General features: G+C 38.5%; 3 protein-coding genes across 4 annotated transcripts in view; 1 reads left to right on the top strand and 2 right to left on the bottom strand.

The window, feature by feature from the left end:
* The window catches only part of LOC138022295 (GEL complex subunit OPTI-like), an 8,168-nt gene extending 1,765 nt beyond the window's left edge, over positions 1-6,403 (bottom strand). Inside the window, exons 1-3 of the mRNA XM_068869398.1 lie at positions 6,223-6,403; positions 1,910-2,013; positions 668-797 (exon numbers count right to left, since the gene is read on the bottom strand). Coding sequence (XP_068725499.1) covers positions 668-797; positions 1,910-2,013; positions 6,223-6,333 — 345 coding nt within the window. The 5' untranslated portion in view covers positions 6,334-6,403. The remainder of the gene's footprint in view (positions 1-667; positions 798-1,909; positions 2,014-6,222) is intronic.
* Positions 6,404-6,428: 25 nt separating this feature from the next.
* LOC138022294 (large ribosomal subunit protein eL13-like) lies at positions 6,429-10,140 on the top strand. Its single transcript, XM_068869397.1, has 4 exons — positions 6,429-6,536; positions 6,831-7,101; positions 8,962-9,135; positions 9,890-10,140. Exons 2-4 carry the CDS (start codon positions 6,856-6,858, stop codon positions 10,103-10,105), a joined length of 636 nt encoding a protein of 211 aa, XP_068725498.1. The 5' UTR covers positions 6,429-6,536; positions 6,831-6,855; the 3' UTR covers positions 10,106-10,140.
* A 146-nt stretch (positions 10,141-10,286) lies between these two features.
* The window catches only part of LOC138022289 (protein disulfide-isomerase TMX3-like), a 22,380-nt gene continuing 15,166 nt past the window's right edge, over positions 10,287-17,500 (bottom strand). For both annotated transcript variants that reach the window (XM_068869391.1, XM_068869392.1), the window contains exons 11-17: positions 16,674-16,734; positions 16,533-16,586; positions 15,883-15,939; positions 14,224-14,365; positions 13,243-13,281; positions 13,122-13,151; positions 10,287-11,936 (exon numbers count right to left, since the gene is read on the bottom strand). In XM_068869391.1, coding sequence (XP_068725492.1) covers positions 11,703-11,936; positions 13,122-13,151; positions 13,243-13,281; positions 14,224-14,365; positions 15,883-15,939; positions 16,533-16,586; positions 16,674-16,734 — 617 coding nt within the window. In that variant the 3' untranslated portion in view covers positions 10,287-11,702. The remainder of the gene's footprint in view (positions 11,937-13,121; positions 13,152-13,242; positions 13,282-14,223; positions 14,366-15,882; positions 15,940-16,532; positions 16,587-16,673; positions 16,735-17,500) is intronic.

Raw genomic sequence — 17,500 nt, 5'->3', positions numbered from 1 at the left:
TGCTTTCGTCGGTAGAGCAATCAAATAGATGACTTCGAAAAATCTCATAATACTCTTTGTGTGTCCCCCCAAATTTTGCATAAGCATTGTTTCCAGTTTCTCTTGGGACTTACAATGGTCCCAAGAGAAAACAAAACCATGCTTATGCAAAATTTGGAGGGACAAACAAAGAGTATTATGGTATTTTCTGAAGTGACCTTTTATGCGCATAGCGCGTATGTCGCCAGGACCTGATCATCCTCCTTTTAGAGTTTGCCACATAACCTTTTTTTTGTCTTTTTCTTGCTTTCTAGATCATCATTTTCAAAGATTATTGCCTTTTTTGCCAAAAAAGCTGCCAAAGAAAAGTTACTGCAAAAAATACTGCAAAAGGCTGTAAGGCTGCAAAGAATCCAAAATTGCTCACTTTGAATCAACTAAGTACTAAAAAGGTGTTTTGTAAATAACAAAAGGAAAGTGCTAAAGAATGTCTTAAATACTGTAATTATTCCATTGATATATAAACACATATAACAAGGTTGGTTCTCTTTGCTAAATTTCTGTTTGTGGTGTTGGCATTGGATAAAAAATTATTTTAATACTTTTAATGATAAGAGGCCAAGTATTGCAGGTAGTGGTACACCAAGAAGAGCCACGTTTGATATTCCTGGTATCAGTAATTACTCACCAAAAACAATGAAAATGATGTCATAAAACCTTCCTTTGTCAGTTCCCATGGTCCACCATACTCTTCCTCGTCAATTTTTTGAAAGTTCGTAAAGTATATATACAACACACCAGCATTTATTAGTACAAATCTATGAAGACAAAAACAACTGTTAGAATAAATTTGTTAGAGTAAAGTGTCTTGCCCAAGAACACAACACAATGTCCGCGGCCAGGACCCAAACCCGGACCACTCGATCCGCAGTCGAGCGCACAAACCATGAGGCCACCGCCCCTCCCAAGAATAAACTTTAGGTTCAGTTAAATACAGTAAAGTAGATGGCACACATAATTTAGCAATACACATTCCAAAATGGTCGCTATTTTAGTATTATTTTGTTTCCTTGCAAATTGGCCCTTTTGACCTCACTTTTAAATGGAAAGAATATTTAACCTTGCGCAAAAATATGGACTGTTGTTTTCGTTTGTGGTTTTGCGGTTACTGGTCACACATGACTGACATCCAAATACATTTGAGTTTTTAACGCATGCTGAATTGATATGAAATGTTGAGGCAGCTGGCAGAGTCTTCTTCCTCTTCCCGACTTATCTCTAGTAGGAAGATCGAAGGAGACTCAGCTCGCGGGGTACTGGCTGAGTAGCTCAGTTGGAAGAGCAGCACCATGCAATCACATGGTCATAGTTTTGAACACTTTCATCCAAGCCTGGGGTTTTCAGGCCTCCTCGCAACTGCTTAAATTGCCTATCTAATTATGATGATCTTCCTTACTTTCATTTCAGTCATTTCCAGAAATGCACCTAATTAGAAGCACGCCAAATTATTTTGACATCCAACATGAAGGGTACCTTATTTTAAGGTATAGGTTAGTGTTGTTTTTAGCTTAGGATAAATACAGCTATTTATCCTTACTTGAGGAGCATCATTCAGGGGTAACTTCATGGCATTTAATAAAATTATTGTCAGTATTCCGAGACATGAGTGATGTTGAAGTTCTGGAGAAGAGCAAGGGGACACTTTGTGACGCTTATTGAAATACGTGAGCATCTAATTACCAGCACTTACATTTCTGGACATATCTCTTTCATTTAATGCTTATACATGTAGCTAGGTAGAAACCTCTCCAACTTGGTCACAACATTAGCCATACAAAATGAAAAATCTCTTACACAGATTTTACAGCAAATTACATGTTTACATGTACATGTATTTCTCACTATTTTTTAAATTTAAATGTACACTTACAATCCAATGGCAAGGATTCCTTTCAGAGGCAAAATACCCCAAATTATACCTAATACAATTGCTAAAATCTGTCTGAACCAATAAATTACATCTAGGAACTCATCCTGAGGAGACAAAGAAGACAAAATTCAGGTAAACTACAAACAAAATGTACTCATAGGTAGAATAAATCATTTAATGCAAAGATTGATCAGAACATCAACATTACTATCCTACGTACATGTAGGCAGCCCCCATCAAGAAGAAATCCAGACAAAGAGGATTAAACCTTGGTGACCCCAGGATTCAAAGGCAATAATATTGGTGCCAGTGGGATAAGCGCCCAAAATTTAATAAATCAAAGACTCTTTCCATAAATGGCAGCAAACTTTATACATCCTTACCCATGACTTTGCTCTCCTTAAATAAAGCATTTAATAGTAATAATTACACATCTAAAGAGAGCCTTTTCTCACAGATCCAAAAGTGCTACAGTGTATTTACATGACATAATTCTAACAATTATGAACAATAAAAAATCAAGAAATGATTCTAGATTTAGCGTAGAAATGGCACTTTGTACAAAACAATGTTTCAAGTCTTAATTATCAGGAATGCTGTCTTCAATCACAATGGAAAGAGGCGGACATTGTTGCAGAGACATAGTTGCTGGCATAATGTCCCAGGGCCAAGTTAACCTAGTCCAGCAAAGTAGCAATATACCCTCTCCCTAACGGGGCTTCAGCACAGGGCTGAAGGGGTGCCGCAGGCAGTAACTCCCCGCCCACAATGCCAAGATAGACAAGGTGTGCCCTCTGCGAAGCCCATTTAGTGGTTTTGCTCCCACTTAACAGGGAGAAAGAATGACCCCATCTCCACAGAGTTTGCAATAGCGAAAAGCGAACATTGCCTGCCCAAAGGGTGAGAGGAGAGAACCCACGAGTGGAGATAGGGGTCAAAAGCATGACATGAGCATAAAGAATGAAAACCAATGGGCATCGCACAGAGACTGGAGGGGGTAGGACCCCGGCACAACACATTTGACTGGAGGGGATAGGACCCTCGCAGAAAACATTTCTGTCAAAATACTCATTAACCATAGTACAACATGAACTTGAAAAGGGCAAAAAGCCCAAAGACAATGTCACAGAAAGCCCTAAAGTGTCGAATGGGCCTTGTTTTTGTTAAATATCGAAAACCAATGGCCATCGCACAGAGACTGGAGGGGATAGGATCCTCGCACAAAACATTTGACTGGAGGGGATACGACCCTCGTGCAAAGTATTTCTGTCAAAATACTCATTAACCATAGTACAACATGAACTTGAAAGGAGCAAAGCCCAAAGCCCAAAGCCCAAAGAAGCCAAATGGGTTAGTTTTGTTTTGTTTTTGTTTTTTTGGTCTGTTTTAACCCTTTGATGTCCAAACCGGCAGAAGAAACATGGCATTAAGCTTAGGATAGTGATTCCACCTACATGCATGTGACTGCCGGCATGTGGCTAACAGAGGAATGGAAGGCGAGTGTATAGAAACACCTGAGAAAAATGGGTTGGGGGAAATAGCGCAAATCGACATGGCCAAATTGGAGGGGATGCCAACACAAAAGTGGCACTGGGGCCATAGGTGAAAACACTGTAGGTTTTAGCCTGCAGTGCAGGCTTTTTTTTGGGAGACATACACTTGTTTGTAAAGGGCCACCATTCTAAAAGCACACAGCCGGTAGAGGATTACCATTTCATACTGTCCTCCTCTCATGGAGTGCAATTTTCTTGACTCGCCTCAGGCCTCTGTTAGTCCCGCTACCAAGATGACTATTATGGTACATTACTGCACGAAAATGTCAGTAAGACACTCTGGTGTTCTCAAAGATTCCAGGGGGATTTGTTAACAGGAGGAGCAGGAGGCCATTGCCTGGGGAACTTTAGACTTTGTTTCCTTGGTATGGGTTGGAATTTTGATTAGCCAGGCGGGAATGCTAGCGGCTCCAGCAGTCGTAGCGCCACCAATTCTACAACTGTGAGAGGCATAGGAGGAGCTGTCACTGTTGCAGAGGTTTAGGAGAGTCCTTAACTTGTTGATGAGTGAAGTCCAGGTGAGATTTAGTCCACAGGAGAATCTGAAGAGTGGCTGGCCAGGGTCTTGAGTTGCAGTTTGGATCATATAATCTTGCAGAGCAGTGACCCCACACATGTCTGAGTTTGACCTTGCAATAGTGACCTTGGCCATCTCTCTGAAAGGGTCAGTTTTGGACTTTTTGATCATTGCAATGTCAAATGAAATAGGGTGAAGGATGTTGGGATGGAACTAGATGTCTGTTCTAGCAAGATGGGACTGAGGGTCAAAATTGCCATTGCAGGTAAATTCGCTCCTTCTTAAGAAGCCAAAAAATGCGAGGATAAATGCAGCCCATAGCATAGAACAGTCAACATCGGAAGACTGAAATGGTTGTAACTTAGTATAGATTCTACCGGGAACCGAAGAGGTGATCGGGTAGCGAGCCTTCTTTGCAGTGCCATGGGAAAGTTTGATCCCCCTCAAAGTTCTGTGAAGGACTCGCATTGCCGAAAGGTCCAGGGGAGAGCCAAACTGAGTGTGAAGGTTGTTGACTGCTGCCAGATAAACTTTAATTGTGCTGTAAGAGACTGTGTTGGACAGATTAGTAACAAAATGGATCTGGGTGGACTGGTGGGTAGGTAGAAAGGGGTGTTGGGGGAAAATAAGCTTGTGGAAAAGGCACAACTGAATGAAATAGTGCTCACCGGTGGAATAATTATGTCCGACGAGTTGAGGTAGCGATGGACTTGAAGATATAGGTGGCAGCCTGTACAGTCAAACCTTGGTCAGGAAAAGAGGGATCGGGCATGGAACTGGCGATGCATGCGCCAGCAATGCCATTGTCGACTCCAGGCACATGTTTGGAAGTAAAGGTAAAGTTGAAGAGGAGGGTTTAGAGGGTGATTAAACGGACAAGGTTCATGATGCGGGGAATTCAGGAGCTCTTAGTGGATAGAATAGTGGCCGTTGCTTGGTTATTGCAATGAAAACAAATTCTCCTATGGGCCCACATGGGGCCCCGGCCAGAGCATGCAGGAAAGGTATATAGGGTAACGCTCCTGCCAGGTGATGCTAATACCTGTGGCAGGGTTAAGGCGGTCCACGATGGTGGAGATAAGAGTAGCTAGCATGGTTGTGGACGTGTCCGTGTTTGAAGCTTTTCTTGCTCAGATGCCATCTTGGATTGGATTTGACCATTGTTGACCGCCTGTTTCAGGCAAAGCATCGTCAGGAATGGTGACAGTTTCTGGTGGATCTACACAGGAAGAAACGCCCTAAGCAGAAGCACTTGAAGTAGACGGGTACACGGTGGGGCGTGAACGTTTCTCTGCCGGATTTGAAGGATGGGAATCCGTGCTTCGGGTCCATAAGCTACAAGATGGTGCAGATATATCTACAATGTGAAGCCGTTCAAACAATTGTTCCAGGGTTCCAGTTATAGGTAAATTGTTTTGAGATAGCAGGAGGCGTAAAACCTCGTTTGTGAGGCCAGCAAATTCCATGGCAAAGATTAAAATGCTGAGCAGAAAAAACAACGAGTTGAGCATTGGAAATTTCATACCGAGAGGGCTCATATGGCGGCAGGAATGAGAGAGCCAAATAGGGTAGTCATGTGATGGGAAGTCACACTCTCCTTCCAGGCTCTGCCCAGTATTTGCTTACTAGCATTAACATCTATTTTTTCCTAAAATATCATTTAAAAATTTGTATAGAACTAGAACTTTCCAGAGCCACAACGGAAAAGGCTTGTAGATAGCATCGATATGAAAATGAGACTAAACAACTAATGTTATTTGCATGAAACACTTTCACCATACATCTGTTACTTTTGGAAACTAGGCTTAGGTTCAATTCACACTGAGAATGCAGTAGGGTGGTTTGATACTGCTAGCTCTCATTAAAGGAACTCTTAACAAGGCTCATCAACGTAATTAGCTTTAGCGGAAGGTTTAAATCACAGGTCACATTCCACAGGTCACTCGTTACAGATCATTGTTTACCTATATTAAAAAAACCCAACAACTTCAATTTGGCTAACCTTGCACCTAATGAGTCCTAAGTTTAGCATTAGTTAAGGTTTTGTAACGAGTGACCTGTGAAAAGTGATCTGTACTTTAAACCTGTCCTTAGTCTTTTTCCTCCTGATAAACACACTAGCACGAGTTCTTGTGTCGAGACGTTGTGTCTTGAATCTTTCACTTGCATAATTCTTCCTTAAACCAGATCACCATGCCATGAAATCATGTCTGGTAACACAAACCTTCTTCTTGTGTAAATACCTTGTCTTCCCACGTGGAATCTTTCTTGAAAGCCTTCTTCATTGTCGCTGATACTGATCCATTGGTTGCAGCAACATCTTTAGAACTTTTAGTGACTTTCTGTCCTGACATATTGAACCTAACGAGACTAACATTTATATCGAGCAAAAAATGGACAATTCAGATCTGCAGGAACAATAGTTCCTTCATGTATGAAACTTCGTAAGGTACCTTTCCGAAAGATACCGCTGACCGTACCTAACTGTCCCATAATACACCTGGATTCTCCCACTCTGCCCTCTTTCCTCGCGTTGTGGTACAGTTTTGGTTGGAAGGTTAGTTTTGCGAAACAATCCGCCAAAATTCTCGAGCATCATCCCGTCCCTGTTCAAACTATGACAATACGTTTATATCAGATGACTTTTTCGTTGAAAGAAGCCTATTTTAACGGCAAACTGAAAGTGGTGAAGTTTTATCTGGCCTTGTCATGAGACACATCAAATTTTACATAATAATTTTTGGTGGAAAATATAAATATGTTTTAAAGATGCCAACTGAAATAAAACACAATAAAGTGGTACTTTATTTTCATTTCTTTTTCATTTGTGGCTGGTTTAACTTATTTTTAGGTTTTTACAGCCACAACTTTCCACCATGGCTCCCAAACACAATAATATGATACATAACAACCACTTCCACAAGCAGTGGCAGAACTATGTACGAACATGGTTCAATCAGCCGGGGCGTAAGAAGCGCAGGAGACTTACTCGTCAGAAAAAGGCTCTGAAGATTGCACCCCGGCCAGTTGCTGGTGCTCTGCGACCAATTGTTCGTTGTCCCACCTTCAAATACAACACCAAGATAAGGGCTGGACGAGGATTTACTCTTGAGGAGCTAAAGGTAAGTTTACTGACATGGATATCATCATTCAGTATATGAGGCGATAAGGAGCCAATTCAACACCAGAAACACGAAAATAGCATCTTGCCATATCTGTAATAGTCACAGCTGAGGCAGAAGGAATTAGCCAAGTCCAATAATCAAGAAATGAAAGTGCACGTCGGGATAAAAACAAGCTTACAATAATAATTGTCTTTTTTGGTTATGGTAAACAGCTGCAAGAAATTTCATCTGGTAAGTTTTTTAAAAATATATTCTTGCTTTTATCCTGACGCATGCACATATTTTGAAACTCTGACAGGGGTCGCGGAGTACGTTTGAAAGTGGTGGGGTGGGGGGCTGGGGTTAAGTATGGATCACGTAAGTGTGAGGGGAGAGGTTTACGAGAAAATAACACCATAGGAAGAAAGTGGGGGGGGGGGGGAGGGAGGGCTATAGCCTCCCCAGCCCCTCCTTCTCTGCAGCCTCTGTCTGAACTTGTTCATTATTTGACTTAAGGAGGCTCAAGCCAGTTTCAACACTTTCTAGAAACTGTACTTTCTATGGACTGTACTATTTGGAAGGATTGAATCTACCCAGCTGTTTCACATAATAGCAAAGTTATGGTACCTTATGAGATGCTAATGATTGTCTTACAAGGTGCACTCACTGATGTGATGGAAAAAGGTTGCCATGGCAAGTAAAGATACCCCCCCCCCCCCTCAAAAATCAACTAGGTGATCCCCAGTTTTAATTGCAGGCTTATACAAAAGTCTCGGCAAGGTTGAAACAATTATCTTGAGTTGATTTGACTCCATAGAAGTCACAATGTTTTCTGCTCATCACCTTGGGGTACCAAGCAATTTTGGCCAAGGACACCAAAGTTGATCATTGTTCTTTACATATTATCAATGTACTGTTTCCACATAAAGCAATATCACTTATTAGCTTTACCATGATTACCAGAATCATCTACTGATTCTTGGCCAACAAGGAAGCAGTGACTTAAGAAGGCTCGAAAGGGTTTTCAGCTGAGCGTGCACATGTATGCCACACACGCAATTCGTAAGCTGCTTGCGTCAGCTCATGATTTAAATGGGTCACCAGAAATAAACAAATACCGCTAATTTCGCTTACCTTTCTCCAATTCCTATATACATGGCACATAAATAGGCATCTCCTATTCACGAAAACTACGAAAATTCTACTGAAACGGTTTAATAGTTACTTAAATCCGTTTGTGTTGACCTGTAGCTCCACTCGCGCGCGGACTCGAATGAGCGGGTGACACATGCGTAAATGCTGATCTTGTAACCCCCTAATTTTTCCTGATTTTGCAACTTTACTCGTTTATATCTCTGCTTTTGGACGGTGAATTTTTTTCATTTTTTGCATGTTAGCTTAGATTAATTTAAACCATTTGTCTTTCAAATTTAAAAAAATTCTGTAGGTGAAAAAAATAATTAGAGACACAATTCAAAAAAACTTACTTTTCTGAAAAACTGACCTACAGATTTTGTTGAATTTTAAATATTTTAGAGAATATTTCTAACATTATCTGGTAACGATGAATGGGAAAATTTCACCGTCCCGTTTCTTCAAAAAGGACCACATATGTTGATTTTAAGGGTCAAAGAAATGCCTACTATCGTTTCCATGGTAACATTATTTTTGAGGAAAACATAATGTGAGAAATCTACGATAGGTACTTAATACCCTGGCCAAATTTCGTCTTGATATGATTGCCCTAACTGTATCTAAGGACAGAATATGTTTATTTGTTTGAAAAAAGGAGAAACTATTTCGAGCCTCCTTAAGTATAGAATATTGTAACGTTTTAAACATTGACCTGATAAACTGTGCTTTTTATTTCCTTCTTAGACTGCTGGCATCTCACGTAAAGTTGCTCCTACCATTGGCATCGCGGTCGACCACAGAAGGAAAAATAGGTCGGCAGAATCCTTGCAGGCTAATGTGCAAAGACTGAAGGAGTACATGACCAAATTGATAATTTTCCCAAAGAAGGCAACCAAACCCAAGCAAGGAGATAGTGCGGTAAATGCCTTGTTTTACAGTTTTGTTTCTGTCACTTAATGTGCAAGTTGATCCCAAAGTTCATTGGTTTAAGCTACAGGTGTATTTCAGGAAAGAAATGTTTGAATTGATCATCACATAATTTATCTTTTCTGTATGATTTTTGCCGTGCCACCAAAGGTTTGAAAGAAGTCTGTGACATCAACAACCTCACAGGAAGTGGCAAACTTAAATTTCAGAGCGATGTCTCACTGATAATGTTGTTGTTGAAACTTATCAAAACTAAACTAAATAACTAAATTCATACTAACTAACTAGCTTTAACCCATTTACACCTAAAGTGCCCCTAATTGGTGGATAAAATCGTCTGGTATAAAAGAGAGTGGAGTAAAATCTATAAATCTGACTCTCAGGTGTGGAAGGGTGAAAGAACACTCAGAAGAGAGCTTTTTGAAATTCTTCAAATGAAACACTTTTGAATGAACAGTGTTGTTTGCACGTAATCATTCAAGGATGGTTGGGGTTTCAGAAAAATTATCTCTGAAGAGACAGTCAATTTGCAAGCTTTTGAAACTGCGCAAAAGACAAAATTTAACGTGAAGGATGCTTTCTATTTTTCCATCTAATACATTTGTGCAAGTAGCTCTGTCATCTTCACTTGCTTTTAAAATACTAATTTATTTCGCTTAATATTAAATTTGTAACAAATGTTATTATTAATTTACTTGAATTTGGCTGTAGCCTGATCCATTTCTGTTCTTAATTATTATTGTAGGATGCTGAACTGGAAAAGGCAGTACAACTTCAAGGTCCTGTCATGCCGATCCAACAGTCGCGCTTGCCTATCAAGGCTCGTAAGATCACAGATGAAGAAAAGAAAACTAGTGTGTTCAGCAGCATGCGTATGGCACGTGCTAATGCTAGGTTGGTTGGCTACAGAGAGAAGAAGGCCAGAGAAAAGGCTGAAGAAGAGGCCATCAAGAAAAAATAAAATGTGAATAAATGTTCAACTTTACTTCCTGCAAACTTGTGTCATAACTCAATCTAGTTGTTAGCATATTTGAGCATTAGGCCTTCCAGGGAACGGAAGGGAGCCAACCACTTGAAAAGCTGGATACTCAGCCTATCTAGTGCTCGCAATCTACAACTGAAAAGAAACAAGACATGATGTGCCTGAGAAACCCCAAATCTTTTATTTGGTCCTGTGTCGTCATCAGGATTCAAATTACTTATACGGAATAAGTCCAATAAATAATGATAGAAACCAATATAGGCTAAACTGCATAACACCTGGCCAGCTATTTGCATATGAATGGCATATATTGTTCTTGATATAATAACCCAAGTTATTCTCGCATTTTGATTGGTTCTTGCCTATGATCTATTACCTTTTATGCAAGTAAAGTTTAACTCTTTATTAGTATATAAAACAAATAGATTCCATGTTGTCGTGCGTCTGTTCAATAATAGATGCCACTTTTTTGTTCTTACCACATTATTGACGTTATCTGTGATCGATTACTGAACAGACACACGGCAAAATGGAATCTATTTGTTAAATGCCTTGTTCTTCAAATAATGCCACTACAAAGAACACAATAGTGGCCAGGTATTATGCAAATTATTCTCTGATATAAATTAAATTAATTTGAGATTTTGATTTAAAAAGATTCAGCACTTAAGGAACACTAACATCAAGTTTTCTGAAACTTCACCCATTTCCTGTTTCACTACTCACAATCAAAGGTGCATTCATTAACCCATTGACCTCTGGGAGTAAGATGTAAGAGTTTTTGCCTCCAGACGATTTTCAGGAGTCAACAGGTTAAAACTCATACCAGTATTTAGAATCCAATCAGAAGTCAGTTCAGTTCAAAGCAAGCTGGGTAATTTTGAAATTAGCTATTTATACCTGTACCTTCATTTTGTTATCATAGCCTACCCTGATCTTGGATCAGAAAAACGTCCAATTTCCTGTTCTCTCTCACAACCGTTTGCAGTGGATGAAAATGCTTATCACATTTAAGATACTCCAAAGTTGACCAGAACGAATAATAATTTAAACAATTTAAATTATTATTCTAAAATACACTTATTTCATTGAGTCCTTTCACAGGAACATGTGAGCCCAACAAACTGACCTGCTGTTAACCGATCTGCTTCATAGCTCAGTTAGTAGAGCATTGCACCAGAATGTCAGAGGTCATGGGGGTAAAATTTAAGAATCCGATCCCACCAACGCGTCGGCCAACATGTCGGCCAACGCGTCGGTCGACACACCACCGACATGTCGGCCGACACACTACCGACACGTTGGCCTCATGGGTTTGAATTGCATTGAAGCCACCTGAATTTTCAGGTAGCTATAAGATACAAATCAATTTTATTGTTTAAATTGTCCTGTTAAGTACGAGGATCACTTCTCCAGTTCAAATATATCACTAAAATTAATAGGAAAAATTCAGACAAAAGAACAAGACGATCAAAGGTTTGGCCAGGGAGTATTTGGTAGACAGAGTTTTGTGAGCCAGCTAAAACAGAGAATGGTTTATTTCACTTTTTACTGGGATGCTAGTGCTTTCAATAAGTTAATCAATTTTTGGTTTTGTGCTTGGGTCAGCCTCTTCTGCTTCTTTGACTTCTTTCAAACACTTTTCTTCTTGCTCGTCATCGCCAATCTCATCTTCAAATTCCATCTCATCCAGTTCTTCCTCTTCAGGACCAGGGTCAGCAATGCACAGCATGTAAATAACAAATGAAAAGATAAGGAGGGGGAAACCAAACATGAGCAGTGCAGCAATGGGCTGGGTGGTCCAAATATCCTGCAAAGAGAAAAGGGCAGGATCTAATTAAAAATCAATAGGTTGATAACAACAAGATTATGAGTTCAATGTTCTTTGAAAAACATGTGAAGTCTAAATTTGAAAATGTATTAACTAAGGTAACATCTGAGAATTATAATCATGGCAATATCTAAAAAATGTAGCAGTGTGAGCAAAGCCAAGTGACCCTAGTCCTCAAAAGCACTGACTAAGATTTTATTATCCAACTGTATTAGTTATTGTACAAAAAAACACATGAAACGAGTCAGTACAAATATTCCACGTTATTGTACACTTGGTTATCGTACCGTAAAGAGTACTTTGACTACTTTAGTTGCTGACGTTGCTCCGCGATCTTTCACACATTTTTGGTTGTTTACAATTCACTTGCTAGAAATTTAGTGCAAAAAAGTTGGATAATAAAGAGCTTATTGGATTTTTGGTATGTATTATTGCTGAGTATTTTTACTTGTTTGTAATTTGACTTGCCCTAGCAGGCTCATCAAAATACGACACAACTCATAAAAATACTCAGCAATACTACACACCAAAACATCTAATAAGACGTTCGATATATATACTCAACAAAATATGCAATATGGAAGGTGCTATAGAAACAAAGTGATGGGAGTGATTTTGTTAAGTATTATGATAAATAAAAAATCATATGACCTTGCTTGTGCATTTTGTGATTTACCGTCAATCGTGATGTAAGAAATTTTTTAAATTGAACTCGCCTATGGCTCGAGTAATTTTAAGAACTTCAAAACATCACTAATACCCATAAATCACAAAAATGCACAAGCAAGTTCATACAATTTCCTATACGTATATTCATGGTAGATGCTGGAAACTGATTGGGCATGTGCTGAGGAAAAGTGTAAATCAGAACATGAGGATAGCCTTAACATGGACCCCAGAAAGAAGACGTAGGAGAGGTAGGCCGAAGGAGACATGGCAAACAGTAGCGAGAGAACGAGCTGAACTTGGGTTCAAAGGTTGGGCAGAAGCTGGTAGTTGTGTGAAAGACCGAGAAGCTTGGAGAGAGAGAACGCAAGGCCCTATTTCCCTCAGAGGGAAAAGGACACAGATGATGATGATGATGATATTCATGGTTCCCATTTTAAAGAGTTACTTCCAGTAACTAGATTCTTTTAAAACTATTTTGTTAAGCATTTCACCTACATAAATTGTCCCAAAGAGGTCCCAGATTCCCTGAAACAATGAGGAAAGTCATGGTTGTAAAAGGAATCAGATTAGAAAATGCTGTTGTTTTAAATCTATGTAATTATTTTAGATTAATTACCCGGTAAAGCCTCTGGAGGTAAGAGTCTCCACCATATCCCTGCAAAGCAAATAAATAAAGAAAGAAACAGGATTCACAATTTCATTAGTTAAAAGGTTACTTGAAAGGCAGTGTCTACAAAATCTGATACAACTATGCTGGCATCACAAGATTTTTTTTAACTACCATAATCCATTAAATACTGCATGTTTTGCTGAACAGTTTTCATCATTGATTTTACGGCAAAGGTGCAGGCGCGCGCTATTTTAAAATTAGTTTATCAGTTTTGCACTCCTTCCATCTACTTTTAAATTGCAAATGGCATTAGTCCTAATTGTCCAAGCCTCCTCAGTTAAAGTCCTGTACAAGCACAAGTTTTAAAATTGTTTTTGATTCATTCAAGCTGACTATCTGCCAACCCATTCCTGATCAGTTGCTAACCCGTTTTCCGTAGTACAATTTTTCTAACTAAAAGTGTAGACCTATGAACTGTTTGCCTAATAGTAAATATGGAGGCAGCCACAGAAGTAAGTGACTGTAGTCAATTTTTCTGTTATTTCTATTCATTTTCAACATTTTGTAAGGCCAAGCATTAAAAGACCTTTCACTTTACATTTCAGATCAAATTTGTTGTAATTTATTAAAATATGATTCTGTTCCTTTGTATTTGGTGTCTTTGGTCAATGGAACACTGTATCTTGAACCAACCATTTCCAAAAAAAATAAAACTAGAAAAGTTACACTGTAGGAGGGTTCCCTTGCAAAATAAGGAAAACAGAAACTTGACACCCTGCATTACGTTTCATTTTGGTAAGTGGCAAGAGGTTCGCAAAACTGTTCTTTGATTTACATGGGCAGAGACTTTGAAAACTGAAGAAATCTTGATTGGAGATTCTGAGGGTGATTATGGCTAGTAGTGCAATGCTATCCTTTTCAAACTTTAACAATTATTATATCGCACTGATGACTAACCAATCAGACTAGAATTTATATTAATTTTACCTGTTCATGCCCATCCAAGATATCATTGAGGAAGGAGGTAAGATTGTCTTCTGTAAATTCCTCTTTAAGTTCTGAATATTGCTTCAAGTAGTACACATGGTCTGTACTGTTGTACACCATCAGAAATGGTGCTGCCAAAGAGCTGAAACAACAATTGTGTAAGTAAAATATTTTAGACAATAACAAAACCTGTTATCAAAAATTTAATATTTAATACGAGATACGCCGGTATGCTAATATTCTCCTCTCACAATTTATACCATTGTTTTGAGTCCAGAGGGACACTTTTTGTGGAGTGTTTTTTTTTTTAATCACTCAAAAAACTCACAGCACGTGTTTCATCAGGGCTAAAAACACTCCTCTATGCCTCGTGTTTTTAAACCCTGATAAATCACTGCTACTCGTTTTTTTAAGCATGACTTTGACACCCAAACTGGCCTGAACCAGCCGGTCTGTCTAACGCCTGACGATTTTACTTGTTGATGGGGGACCCCTGGGAGTCAATGGGTTAACCGATTCCCACCAAAAGTGCCACCAGTTGGCAAGTGAAATCGTCTGATGTTAACCAGAGTAAAAATCTACAAGTCTCACTCTCAGGTGGGGAATTAGGGTTAATTTTCTAAAAGGCTGCAACCAAAAAGAATTGTGTCCAAACAAGCCTTGGTTGTATGCTATTTAAGCCATAGAGGACTATTTTTCTGTGTTTCCATAGCCTCATCTAAACACGAGAGGAAGGGGGAGGGGGGTTGGTTAAAGTGAGGACAGTTACATGTATGCATAGGTAACTGTCGAGAATTCTCCCAATTCCCTTAAGTGTTTAAATGAGGCTATGGAAATATAAAAAAAAGTCCTCTATTGCTTTTATAAAATATTTCTCAAAGATAATTTGACAAATGAAAGAAATTGCTGGGTTTTTTTTACTTCTTGATTGAAACAAGTTCCTTGATACACGCTCATATTTCCTACCAGCCAATGAAAACATGCGTCTGACAACACATTTTTAAAACCAATCAAAATTTGTGTGATGACACAGCCGTGTTTCCATGCTCTCACCTAAACACAGCTATTGACCAATGAGAGTGCATGTACTATCCTAATTATTTCATAAATGCATTTAATTATGGTCCATATACATGTATTAATACATAATTTTATTACCAGTATATTAGGGCCAAAAACAATACTTTTTAAGCTACATGCATGAAACAGTCTAGCTAGGAGTGGATTTTAAGACTACTGAAGAGGGAAGAAATCCTCTGAGTCATATTAAGATTGGCTAAAACTGTGCCCAGCCACCAATCACATGGTAGAAACCCGGACTTGAACTCTGGCTGCAAATAAAGATCCAGGCATGATTAACAAGCAGTACTTTACACCAGTCTGACTTTTCCTGGACAAAATAACCCAAACATAGTCTTTCACTTGTGATCCATAGAAAATGATGCAAAAAATTAAGTTACTGTTATAAATTAAATAGAACCATTGCAAAATTTACAGCAGCTGCCTTTTCTGTAGTGTTATTTTACTCTTTAACATGAAGCAGGATTAAAAATAAAATCAATCAATTACCTGCCTCTTATCTTTCTTTAATACAGTTCCATAACTTTGTTACTTCACTTTTCAAATGGATAAAATACATGTAAAGAGATTTGCCATTACCTCATCATGATGTTTGACGCTATGGTATCTCCCAGCATCCAACCAAAAAGGAAAAATCTACGAAGAAAAAAATAATCCCCAAACAAAAAAAATTGATATAAACAAAAGAGTTTTGCAAGACTGCAATGATAAAAAATATTGTTAAATAAACAACACAGTTGTGTGGAATATTATACTGTACTTAGTTGTTAACTACTTGTCTCTTGTGTGCTTCTGGATGGATGTCATTTTTGGTGGGGCCATTTATCATGTGTATGTTTTTTTCAAGTTGCACTCATATTTTATATCAATTTTTCATTGTAGGAAAGATTTTACTTCTGTCATTCAACACTTACAAAATTATTGGGTCCATGCAGAGCACAAAGAGCACCTGCATCAACCAACAGTCAAGCTGCAGTTGGTCAACTGTCGGTCAACGTGTTGGTTGGGATCAGATTTGTAACAACATTACCCAAAGTTTTAACACAATTATTATAGTACTTATGGCCATAAATTAGCTCACTAAAGTAAATCATGTAAAGATCTGCAACACATATTGTAAAATTAATCTATAATACTCAGGAACACAGAAGATCTTGATCATGAACTGCACTGCAGATATCCTGTGCAGTTGAACATCATGAACAGGGTAATGAACACTTAGAACTTACCTATGAAACTTTTCTCTTTGGATTAAGGCTACACTCTTCACAACTTTGCTCACTCTAAAGAAAGAAAAATTAATTTCTGAGAATTTAGCAAAGTTGAGCAACATCAAAAATGCTACCATGTTAACATTAATTAACACAAACCTCTCATTGATCTTCTTTTTGCTTTTTTGTTCGGCTAAGATGGCAAGCATCAATAATTTACCTGACAGGAAAGGAAGGTGTGTACAAAAATTTATTTTTTCTTGGCTCTTCCTTTTCCCTTGTTAAATCAATGATATTAGTTTGTGTTTGATGGGGAAAGTATTAATCAAAAGCACTCAGGCTACCAAGACATAACAAGTTACTAATACTGGTAAGCAGTTAGATACAATATTGCAGCAATAAAAAAAGAACTTGCATTCAGAATGGCACATAAGACCCTCGTTGATAATAGTACATGCATATAGCACCCCATGACTGGGAATGTTCAGAGTGGGAGTTCAAGTATTGAAGAATTTTTCTTTGGCAGCTTTTCCATTTCATTGCGTGGAAAGGATTTATTGTAACCATTACAGTAACAGTAAACTGTAACTAGATAAAAATTTGTCCATTTGAGTTCTTATTGTATTTGATAATCTCTTGGTTAACTTGTTCGGTCATCAATGTACTTGAGGCTAAATTCACAGAAACTCCTAATAAGAACACAAAAAATGATTATGATCTAGTGTATAAGCTTACCGTATTTACCCATGTATAAGTCGACCTTTTATGGCCTCAAAAGAAGCTCCAAAAATCGCCCTCGACTTATACATGGGTCAAAGATTTTGAGCCAAGTGCCAGCTAAGTAATTTATTCAAAATTAACATAATAATGTTAACGTTGCCTTGGGCATAACGAACGCAGTGGACAAAAGCCCACGTAAAAGACTTCAAAATGAATGACAAAAGACTTCAAAACGAATGTAAGCAATTCCAGTTGAAATGAAAAAG

Source organism: Montipora capricornis, chromosome 10 (assembly GCF_036669925.1).
Source record: "Montipora capricornis isolate CH-2021 chromosome 10, ASM3666992v2, whole genome shotgun sequence".
Classification (NCBI taxonomy): domain Eukaryota; kingdom Metazoa; phylum Cnidaria; class Anthozoa; order Scleractinia; family Acroporidae; genus Montipora; species Montipora capricornis.
The sequence above is the reverse complement of the archived record's forward strand: the minus strand, read 5'-3'. Positions and strand labels throughout refer to the sequence as shown.